This window comes from Osmerus eperlanus, chromosome 9 (genome assembly GCF_963692335.1).
Source record: "Osmerus eperlanus chromosome 9, fOsmEpe2.1, whole genome shotgun sequence".
Lineage (NCBI taxonomy): Eukaryota > Metazoa > Chordata > Actinopteri > Osmeriformes > Osmeridae > Osmerus > Osmerus eperlanus.
The window spans coordinates 7,793,839-7,805,937 of NC_085026.1; the positions used below are offsets into that span (position 1 = coordinate 7,793,839).

Consider the following 12,099-nt stretch of genomic DNA (forward strand, 5'->3'; position numbering starts at 1 on the left):
CCGATATATTTTTTCTCAAATATATATTTTTGCCTATTGAACAGTTAGGGTTAGTAGCAGTAATAGTGAATAGTAGTTTTCATACACAGATTGTTTTACCAATGTGGGTTTGATTTAGAGTGATGTGACTAAATCAAAGGCTCTGGATTCAGTTTTCTGTGGATGTGTAGAGACAACAGCCATTTATGTTTCCCAGAGTTCATATTTGTTTTCAGCCGGCAACAAACTGGCAGGGATGGGTAATATAGTCTTTGGGCAAGAACTTTGATGCTTTTTTATGTTTAGAGTTAACAAATGGTTCCAAACACTGAAAGAATCATCCATCATCTCTGGTGTCAAACGTAACAGAATAGAAAGTGTCAAAGGTAATTAAGGATTTGTAATCTCAGTTGTAAAGATACAGTTTTCAAATGTGGATGGGACAGAATTTTTTCAATAATTGATTGTGCGGTCAATGGCCATTAAATTAAAATGTATTAATAACAATATAGGGGGCAGTTTTGTCGTTTTCATGTAGGCTATAATGAAACCTACGCCCTGAATGTAGCTAACATAATAACCCATCACGAAGATACAACCTAATTGTAATGCTTTACTTTGAGGTCAAAGTTCTACTCGTCTATTAATCGTAGACTACACTACACTACCCAGACGGCAGCGTTATCACAGTTGCACACGATTGGCTGAACCTACCCACTCCCCTTCTGCGTGCTTCCTGCAACATTTAAGGCGTAATGCGTTTCTGTCTTGCAGTTATTCACTGCTAGTGTTTTCAAGTGACACTTCTAGGACAGCAAATACGAAGACAGACTCGGTAAAAGTACGCCATGGTATTTAACAAAAGCAGGTGCTTCCGCCTCATTGAAGGATCTGGGAATGTCGTGGCCTTGTCATCGCAGCTTGGGAAACTATTCGCACAAGGCACAAAAACGAGGATGCAGCGATGGTATTCCAGTGCTACGCAAAATGAGAACGAACTTGTCCTCGTACCTCTGACCGATCCAAGCACAGCCAACTTCAGTGTCGCAACAACCAAAAGCGACACAGAGGTAAATCATTTCAAGATTAGTTGGAATTGAGAACATTTAAATAGGCCTACTCTATGTTTCAAGTTAAGAGAGAATTGTTGACCACTGATGTTCACTGCGAAGCTTAACCCTGAGTCTAGCCAATCGTTTTTGACAAATAGGCTAGTATAGCCTGAAGTAGCCTTTCACATGCCTTGTTTTGACAGCAGATATCTGTTGAAACTGTCGCAAAGGTCTTCTTTGAGTCCAATGTAAAGATGGAGAGTTCGTGCTATACAAACTCTTAAAATATGAAGTTGTCTGAAAATGTATTGGGGTTTTTAATGTTGTTTTGTTGGCTTGCAGTCTAAACCGGGGGGTTTAACCATTTATATATGCACATATCAGCGTAAGATCATCTTCAAATATCCAAGACTTTTAGGGCCATATTTTCCGAGATACGGAAAACGCGGACGGATTCGCGGAATTTGGTAGCATAATCATCAACTGTAAAACCTGAAATATTGCAGATGCAGAATGTCCCATAATTTAACGGAAATGTATGAACATAATTTAAAGTGGCTAATCGGAATAATTCGGTAGTCTTAATTGTAATTTTTTATTTATTTATTCCGTTTTCAATTGGGGCAATTTGAGAGAGGGGACGGCGTGGGACCCTTACGTCACCTAGGCTGCACTTTTAGAAACACTATGCAGTGCCTGTGACATGCACATGATTCTCGTGTCTGTGATGCAGCCGGTGATTCGACGTCGATTGTTTATTCCATGTTACTTTAATCTTTTCACAGTTCGATTAAATGCGCTGACAACTATTTTAGGTTTTGTAGGCTACAACAGGCTATCGATGGCGACAGAGGAGGTTTTGTTAATGTAAGGCAGGCCGTGTGTGTGTGTGTGTGTGTGTGTGTGTGTGTGTGTGTGTGTGTGTGTGTGTGTGTGTGTGTGTGTGTGTGTGTGTGTGTGTGTGTGTGTGTGTGTGTGTGTGTGTGTGTGTGTGTGTGTGTGTGTGTGTGTGTGTGTGTGTGTGTGTGTGTGTGTGTGTGTGTGTGTGTGTTTGTGTGTCTTAGGCACAAATGACAATGTTAAAAAGTAAAGCTAAATAATGTAAGAAATAATTAAATGAAGCCTTCTTTCTGTACTGTTTACATCCAGGACTTGACTATCCAAGGAGGGCGAAGGAGACGCATAAGCGAGGATGTCTTGCCCTTCTCCGCGTTCCTTACGGATAGTTTTGATCGAAGGCACAGCTACCTGCGCATCTCCCTGACGGAGAAATGCAACCTTCGCTGTAAGTTCTGATGCTGCAAAGGGGAACTAAGATAAAAAAGTTTTATAGTTAAAGGGAAAGCCTAATTAGTGTCACAGTTAAGACAGCTTAAAATACTTTAAAAAAAATGGAAGAATGAATTTAGAAGAAAGCCTATAGCTTTAATTTCTAGTGTGTTTACCAGATACAGTCACTATCTATTACGTTAACCCTTGTGTTATCTTCGGGTCATTCTGACCCATCAGTCATTGTGACCCACTGTCGTATTGCGACAAATTTACCTCATACAAAAACAAAGTGAAGCATTTTCTTTTAACTGTCGGGCTGTCTCAGACCCCCCACATTGCAATGGTTAAAAGAAAATTATTTTTATTTGTTTTTGTATTGGGTGAAATTGGGTAAACACAACGATGGTTCGTTGTGAACCTTTGGGTCATGTGACCCGAAGGCAGCACGAGGGTTAAGTAAAAACCTTTCTTTTTTATTGTATTTCTGTATTTAACTTCGGATTATAGCATCATCATATTCTTCCAACCCTGATCTGTTTGAACCTCTGTATAGTTTGTCAGTTGAGTCAGGATTCCATTATTTAATTGGACAAACTCCACAACTAATTTGTGTGTTAACTGTCTGAATATGTGCCTATTTCCCTCCAACATTAGGTCAGTACTGCATGCCAGAGGAGGGGGTCAAACTCACCCCACGGGCCAAACTCCTGTCCACCTCGGAGGTGTTGACCTTGGCACGCCTGTTTGTACGGGAGGGGGTCGAGAAGATTCGCCTCACTGGAGGGGAACCCCTCATCCGACCTGATGTCCTGGACATCATCGGTAAGACGGGGTAAGGAAGTTGGGAATCGTGGAGAAAAGGGAGCACATGGTTGGGAGGGTGGGGTGGGGATTTTTGGTCTGTTGGTCAGGTGGTGTGTTAGGGTTAGGGTTCCCCTAATGAATTCCACCATTCCCCAATGTTGTTGAGAAGCACTTTTTATCATATTTTCTGAAATAAATCCTGATAACAACCAAGAAGAGAAAGTTATGTTGCTGCATGGGTTCCTATGGGTTTGTTCGGGGCTAGTTTAAGTCATGTTTTATTTCTTGCTTCCCAGAAGTGATGACTTGTGTGGCAGGCCAGCTGAATCTGTCTTTTCTTTATACTATGTTATCATTCTCTGATGTATTATACTGTAGCTGGAATAAGTCGTTATGTACAGAACCAAATTCAAACCCTTAGGCTTGTACAAACTCCCCGTTAATGGACTCTGACTCCACCGAGAGATTGAAATGTTATGGAAGCCTAGCATGTTGCATTTTCTGTAGAGAAATGATCCATATCACTGTCTCACCCTCCATGCATTCCCCCAATTTTATGTACCTTGTGTGAGGGGTGATTGGATTCTCAACGCTACAACGGCATGGTTGATCTGGTTACACGGTGTTCCGCCATGTCTTTCTCTTTGGCCTGTAACTGCACCGATTGAATAGTTAGTGGTTAAACATGGGCATGTCATCAGTGGAAAGAGGGGAATGGTTCTTGATGTTACCAAATCAAATCCAAGTCAAGGCACATCATAGGTCATGGCTCTTAAGCATATCCTGTGTGTGTAAAGCCAGTCTTCTGACAGGAAGGAGGTATCTTGAGAACAGCCTCGCCACTGGTCATGTGCAGATCACCAGTATCCCTCCTACCTCAGGGTCACAAATACCATTCGAAGTAGATCCTTAAAGTGGTGATTAGTGTGAAGTGGTACTAATGAAGTATACTATGTTCAGTGTTCTTTTAGTTGTTTCTGGCTCAGAAATAGTTTTGAAAACAATTACAAAGTTTCCTGAGGCTCCTACTTCCTCTTAATAATCACATGGGTTTGGAGTCAGCGCTGACCGAAAACACTGGAACACGCTTCCTGTTGCACTTTGCTTGTGTCTTACGTCTTCCTTTCCCTGCTTGTCTCTGCAAATGGTTCAATCATCTGTCTTTGTCTAACTGTACAGCTGAGATGAGGAGGTTGCCTGGTCTGAAGACCATTGCTGTGACCACCAATGGTATGAACTTGGCCAAGCAACTTCCCAAACTGAAGGACGCTGGGCTGGACCTGCTTAACATCAGCCTGGACACTCTGGTGCCAGCGAAGTTTGAGTTTATCGTCAGAAGGAAAGGTAGGCACACTGTTGGCTTGGATAGAGACCTGCCAAAGCTGTATTTGGGATGTATTAACACATATTTATCTTTAGGTAAGAGGTTTAAAAATGATTCAAAATGTAATAGTTTAGGAAGGATAGTGATTGCGCTGTCCCCTATGAGCCCAAATGAATGGCTTGCAGAGGACATTTCGTGTCAAAGGGAAAGGAGGGGGATTCAGGGGAGCACGTGCATGAGAGTAAAGGACAGATGGACTGAGACGGCTTATAAGGAGAGAAGCAGCAGCAGAGGAGGAAATGGAGTTGGAGCCGGATCTCTTACAGTACACTAAGCTTTCACTGTTTGGTTCAGCAATCTTACCGTCAAGAAGGACCTATAGGGTTTATCAAATGGTCCACCTGCTCACAACTATTGATAGTTATATCAGTAATAACTTTATTTTGTAATGGGTTGTAGCAGATGTGATGGTGCATTTTTTTAAGGAACATAGTCAATCCTTCAAATTTAAATTGACACCTTTTCAAATGCAGAGAGATCTTCACATAACTGAAAGTGGACACTTTGTATTATCTGCTAAATATTAACGGCTTTAAATGTTAATAAGTAGATTGGAGCTGTAAAAAATGAATACCATGCATAAAAGCTGTTCAAGATTATTACAGCTTTGGCTCTCAAGCTTTCTTATGAAATAAAAGACTACCTTTACATCAAGTCATCAGAATCAGAAAGGATTTTATTCGCCATGAAAGTTTGCACAGACAAGGAATTTACTTTGGCAGGAATTGCACACACCACCCATTTTACACAACAGCAACAGTGACTCAGCAGTTTTGAATTACTCTGAGCTCAGTTCAGACCCTTTTTCTTTATTCTTTTTCATTTTATCACTTGCATTGCATATTCTTGCCCCCAATTCATGTCTGAAAGTTGTCATGTCATGTCATTTATTCCTGTTGTGGAAAATGACACTTTAGCTGTGTGTTCATTGTTGGGTTCCTCTCACCTGACAGGGTTCCACAAGGTCATGGAGGGCATCGACAAAGCCATTGAGATGGGATACAACCCTGTGAAGGTAACAACCCATTTCTGCAATTATCCTATTTCTGGGATCATTTTATTGGATTGAGGATCAGTGGCTACCTATTTAAAGACCTTTAGGGAAGGGTGATACAGATGGGAAATAAGCTGTACTCTAATGGTTCACATTTGAAAGCCTTTCAAGAGAGGTCTGTCAATACCCAAGTTATATTTGGGACCATGCTCCAATGTTCCTTTCTCTATGTTGCAATTTCTCTAAACCCTCTTTGGTTGCTGCTTTTCATTGCCCTCTGCAGGTCAACTGTGTTGTAATGCGGGGTCTCAATGATGATGAGCTGCTAGACTTTGTGTCCCTCACAGAGAAAAAACCTCTTGAAGTACGCTTCATTGAGTACATGCCTTTTGATGGTAAGGACACCATCTCTTAAAGCTGCAATAGGTAACACAAATTACCGGTAATTAAAGTAAGAAACAGCAAAACTTCCACGCTAGCCTTCCGAGTTTTATTGATGGTGGTTTCACAAAATACGACAAGACATTTATCTGAACAATATTCTCAGCCCTCATATAGTTCTTGACAACGTGGACATGCTCTCAGTTCAGAACATGAACACGAAATGAGATGGGCGAGCAGTCAGAGATACAATATGTTACAATTATTTCTAATTTACCTATCACTTCCCCTTTCTCATATAAAGACAATATGCCTTTCATTTTATGAAGTGTTCTTTATTCTCTGTAAGTGAAAATGCAGTACAGTAGGCCAAAAATGGGACAAAACCTTTTTCTTACCTATTACCTATAGAACCTTTGTCATTTCACCAGGTCATCCTCAAACCTGTCAGAAACAAGAGTACAGACTAAAAAATAATGTAATTCTTCAATTATACTTTAATAGTGGAATCCTATTCTCAAATGCATGCACACAATGATCTGTGCCTTTGATAAAGTACACATTTAATTTACTTAAATTAACTATTGATTATCCTCAAACAGGTAACAAATGGAATTTCAAGAAGATGGTGAGCTACCAAGAGATGCTGGACCACATAAGGCAGCAGTGGCCCTCCCTGAAACAGCTTCCCATTGGACACACAGAAACAGCCAAGGTTAGATCCCCGTTCCCCCACCCCCATCATCTATTGTTTCACAGATTATCTGAATTATTAATCCACACTCATCTAACACCTTCATGGCACCCAAATTTAGTATTCTAAATCCATAGTCCTCCCAAGAACCAATTACACTGACAGGCCATGCATTTTGGTGGGCTTACAGTGTCTGCGAAGCTAATTGGTTTCCCCCCTTCTTTGCGTTTGATTGACTCTTTATTTATCCATCTCCATTGTCCTTTTCTCATACAGACATTCAAAGTTCCAGGCTTCCAAGGCCACATAGGCTTCATCACCTCCATGTCTGACCACTTCTGTGGCTCCTGCAATCGGCTACGCATCACTGCTGACGGAAACCTAAAGGTGAATGCAACACAGACGTTTATATGCACACTATTAGATAGAATACATGTCCTTCATTTGTCGTCAGGGCAAGGTCCAAGTAGTGCAGAAATGAGAGACATTTGTGATTGTAAATATATCTGTCGTTGCGACAGGTTACAGTTTAGACATTCTAATTGTTGGGAGGCGTGATGGAGTATAAGCCAAACAGAAGTCAGTCTTAGTCATTTGCAAAAATCACACAAGGTAACACTGGGCATTGACATTCTTGATGTAGGCCCAGCTACATATACAAGACTTAACAAAAAGGACGCAGATAACTACACCGAACATGATGTTGTAACAGAAGCAAACACTACACCTATGGCCTTTTTCCCCAATTCCATTCAGTAGGCTGGGTAGGCTACCAAGTAAACGAATAACCACTCCCAAATACCTGCACAGCTGATTAGGCGATGTTAGCGTGTGTAACGTTGGTCACACAAAAGTACTACAACACTTGAAGAAAAAAAAAAGAAGTGTATTATGCTTGTTTAAAGTATTTTTGGACTCGGCGTTTGTGCTTTTAGGCTTCCTAGTTGTCATGGAGATGACGTTAGTTAGCTGATGGTGGTGCCCATATCATCTGTGGAGGCAGAGTGCAGTTTCTGTGCGTTACGCAGATTAAAAACATGATTGCGATCAACCATGATACAAAAAAGGCTCAATGGCATTGCTGTGTGCCATATTCACCAAGACAGACTTGACAAACTGGACAGACAAGATATTGCACAGTAATATCTTCAGGGAAATGAGAGAGATGTTTTTGGGACCTATTGAGTCTGCTTCAAGAGGGTACATTTGTTTGGCTGCAGAGGGAATTCTTTGTTTTGTTTTTTTGGGAATCAATTTTGTTTATTGTTGGAAAAGATTTATAATGAAAAGTCATACTTGCAGAGGGAATTTCGAATATTTTAATTTAAAGTGTAAATTTCATTTCACATTTCATGCTATGTAGGCTATACTTATTTTTTATTTATGTAAGTCTGTTTTTTAAGTGTTTATACTTCCGTTTTCATACACATTGTTATATTTGTAATCATTTACATCCTGCTGAGATCAGCAAATGTTTAAATAAAACATTTGCAGAGGGCATAAAGTTTTGGTGCGTGATTGACATCCTAATGTTTATTGCAGCTTCAGTGTGTGTGTGTGTATGTATGTGTGTGTGTATATTACACAAAATAACTAATTGAGTTGGAATCATTTGCTGACAGCTTGGTCCCCCCCAGTTAAAAAATTCCATCTGCACCCCTGCCCTTACATTCCATGTTCTCATGAGATAATATATCAGGGTATAGTTCAAACATTGTTTATTATATTCAGAGCCTTCCAAACAGTATAATGTAATCATTAGTTGTAATATTTAATTATTGTTACCTGATCAGTGGTTAAGGACAGACCTTTTCATTTTCGACTGACAGTCGAGAACAATAGGTACATATTAGCATTTTACCATTGTAAATAAAGTAATGTCATGATATGAGAATGGAGCTTACCATAGTCTACACATAAACGGCCATGCATATGAAACAAAACATGCCTGAAGGTCTGAATGACAGAACTTGTACGAGGGTGCCCCAGCGACATCTGCTGAGAGGAAACAGAATTGCAGCCTTGAAAGGCAGGAATCAACGTGGCTGGCAGTAATATCACAGAAATAGGAGCTGGATTGCTGTCAACTATCTTATCCCTGTGTGATTTAAAAAATGTTGATACTAAGTGATAAAACGCTCATCTAGAAAAAGTTGTGAAAGGAGTGTCTTGGGATTTGATCAAGTGCAAAGATTTTATTCCAGTAACGCATTGTATAATTCCGCACATGAAGTTGAAATATGTACTTATAACAGTTAGATATCACAATATATACCTCCTCTTTCAACAGGTATGTTTATTTGGGAACTCTGAGGTGTCTCTGCGGGACTGTCTGCGTTCCGGGGCATCTGAAGACGAGTTGCTGGAGATCATTGGTGCTGCTGTGGGCAGGAAGAAGAAGCAACATGCAGGTGCAACACTTTGCTTTTCCCATGGATGACTATGGAGGCCTACAGTTCTATTAAAATACCATGTGTGACACCCAAAAAAATATTATTTAAAGGGACTGTGGCAGTGACAGGGTCATTTTTATCTATTTGTCCAGCATTCACTTTTCTGTTAAATGTGCTGGTTTGATGGACAAAGGAAAGGTTACTACATTGGTTCTATAGCACACTATTTCAGTCAAGATTAATTATTTGCATCTAGTGCTTGTTGACACTGAATATCCAGAATGAACAGTACTGATAATGTAATTAAATGAAAATGTAATAAAATGGCAGTACAGTGGTGAAATCCATGGAAGCTTTCCCACTGCATCACAGTTTGCGTCAAATGCAAAGGTAGTCAGCCGCTACAATGTTTCCTTTAAATAGTTCTCTCTCTTTGACTGTCCGCAGGCATGTTCAGTATCTCCCAGATGAAGAACAGACCCATGATCCTCATCGGTGGGTGATCTGGCTGTACGTAAAACATTAACGCCAATCTTTCCCCTTTTTTTGTGTTGATAATTTCCAAAAACAAACGACAATGTTAGTGGATGGTATTCAATAAAATACCAAGCCCCAATTTAGCCTTCTTGCTTGTATATGCTAGTAACTGATCCTTGCAGGCTCCACAAATCTTTGCACTTACCTTTTATATAAATGTTCTTCTCATCTTGCAGGCACATCATGCCCAAAAACCCTGTCCCTACCCGTGAGCCAAGAAACCCAGGGGGACACTATCCCCATCTCCTATCTCCGTGATATAGCAGTCCTCACTTCACCAATGGCTGCTGAACCGTCCCAGTCCTTTGGGATGGGTGTTCAACACAGTGGGAACACACTGTGCCTTTCAGGCTGTCCTGTTTCAACAGGAGGACCTGATGTCAGCTGCTCAGGATCCCACAAGAGGTCCTATGTTGTAAAGAAAAACCTTTTTGAGGGAGTCAAGGAATATACAAGAGCCCCGCACATCCCTTTTTCTCAAATGAAGACCCCTGACCACAACACACACACATATGTATTAAGTCAAAATCACAGTGAGTTCCACAAGTACACACTAGCCACACGTCCTAACAAAATAAAGAATCACGTCACAAGAATGGCTGGAATTTTCTCCCTTTGCACACTACGGACCAATGCCAAAATAGATACCACTCAGGCCAATAGCATTAGGCTGTGTCACAGGAATGCCTCCATAGATCCCAAAGGCAAAGGAACACAGGAACGCTCGAAGGAGGACGCCAGCCTCCAGTCAAACGGTACTTCCACAGCCCAGTTAACTCATACTGATTCCGAAGGCCGAGCCTCCATGGTAGATGTGGGCATGAAGACTCCCACCCGGCGCATGGCCACAGCCCATGCCACTATACATCTGGGCCCTACTGCTTTCCGCTTGCTTCGCGACAATCAACTAACCAAAGGCGATGCATTAGCAGTTGCACAGCTAGCCGGCATCATGGGAGCCAAGCAGACCGCAGCACTCATCCCGCTCTGTCACTCAGTCCCCTTGGACCACGCCTCTGTCACGTTTAACCTTGATGAGGCACGGCACAGTGTTGTCATCACAGCAACTTGCCACACCTCGAGCCGCACAGGCATCGAGATGGAGGCGCTCACGGCCGCGTCCGTGGCCGCACTGACCCTTTATGACATGTGCAAGGCAGTGAGTCACAATATCACCATTACGGACATCCAGCTGGTAACCAAGACAGGTGGTAAGAGGGACTTCCACCGGTATCCCCCTGAAGTAACGTGTAGTAACTTCTCTCACCACTAACATTGGGTTCATTTTCAGCCCCTGTTAAATTGAGCTGCTGTTTTTTCATTCAGAATAGCTGCATTAATCGATGACATTAGTGACTGCTTCTTGGAATGTTTTGGGCTGTGATGCACAAAAAAAAAAAAAAATCTACAGACAGCTTGTGGTTTGCTCAAATTCAAAGCCTCATGAATACTTCTCCAATGACAAAGCTTATGCTACAGTTTTGGCCTTTTATAGAACTTTGATTGAACCAACATGCTGCTTCCACAATCTAGTTGATAGTAGGTGGTGCCTTGTACTAAACATTACTCAGCATTACTCATTCATTTACTTTCAAACAAGGATTTTTGTATATGCTAACATTATACAGCCCTTCGTTTTTCAGTTAATGTCTACTGTCTACTATATTGGTTGAGTAGGCAGGCTCCATATATCCTGTATTGTAAGTCCAAGGTTGGAAGGTATACATGTAGACTATGCATTGTTAACCTTTTGATTTCAACACCTACCGTAAAGTGTGCGACAACAAACTAGATTAATTTCTCAGTAATTGCTTTGACTGATACTCTAAATTCTCAAATTGTTCTCCAAACATCATCAACCATTTAACTGTAATAATTATAATAGTACTAATAGTACTAATAATAGTATTATGTAAATATAGGAATATATAATTGTAATAGAATATTTTCCTTCATTTATGATAGAAGATAATGAAGAGCAAATTTGCATCTAATTTATATTGAACTAGTTCACCTGGATGCATTTTTTTATGAAGCAGCACAATCACAATGGTTACTGTCAATAATTGTAAACATTTTAAGTCTGTCTGAGAGTGTAAACAATGCGTGTTAGTTTTTTTGATTGACATATTGGCCACTCATCCATCTGAAATTGATAGTGATTTCCTCTTTCTGTAAAATGTCACTTATGCCGCTATATATTCATGTGTGAAGAAATGTAATAAACTTATTTCCCTACTGCATATCTTTCTTATATTTTCCACATTCCATAACCTGTGTGATATGATAAAGAAGGAAAATAAGATTACAAATTAAACAGTACGAGTCAAATATGAAACAAATTACTTTGTAACCTGAATATGAACATGACTTATACTGTAGGAAACAGCAGACAACTGTTGTACATAAATTGTACAGTTGCCTACAAATCATTTGCATGAATGTACCAAATCACTGAAATTATGATGTGCACAAGTGACGGGATCATGTGGCGTTTGAACAAATGAGAATTTTATTTGTGATCTGAGAAAATCTTATCAGTATGCAATTTTCTCATATTGACATAGTTTTCATCTAATAGCATGAACTAAATAGCTAAATAGATTTCC

The 12,099-nt window shown here is 40.4% G+C and overlaps 1 protein-coding gene across 2 annotated transcripts; it reads left to right on the forward strand.

Moving 5' to 3' along the window:
* Positions 1–668: 668 nt before the first annotated feature.
* Positions 669–11,733, forward strand: mocs1 (molybdenum cofactor synthesis 1). 2 transcript variants are annotated; one of them, XM_062469660.1, is made up of 11 exons: positions 669–1,049; positions 2,181–2,316; positions 2,958–3,125; positions 4,287–4,451; positions 5,445–5,506; positions 5,769–5,880; positions 6,469–6,581; positions 6,837–6,947; positions 8,851–8,971; positions 9,401–9,448; positions 9,667–11,733. In XM_062469660.1, the coding sequence occupies exons 1-11, from the start codon at positions 828–830 to the stop codon at positions 10,761–10,763; spliced, it is 2,355 nt and encodes a 784-aa protein (XP_062325644.1). In that variant the 5' UTR covers positions 669–827; the 3' UTR covers positions 10,764–11,733. The 2 variants fall into 2 exon arrangements, with proteins under 2 accessions (XP_062325644.1, XP_062325645.1); XM_062469661.1 differs by having other exon boundaries at positions 688–1,049; positions 9,401–9,463; positions 9,667–9,806.
* The last annotated feature ends 366 nt before the right edge of the window (positions 11,734–12,099 follow it).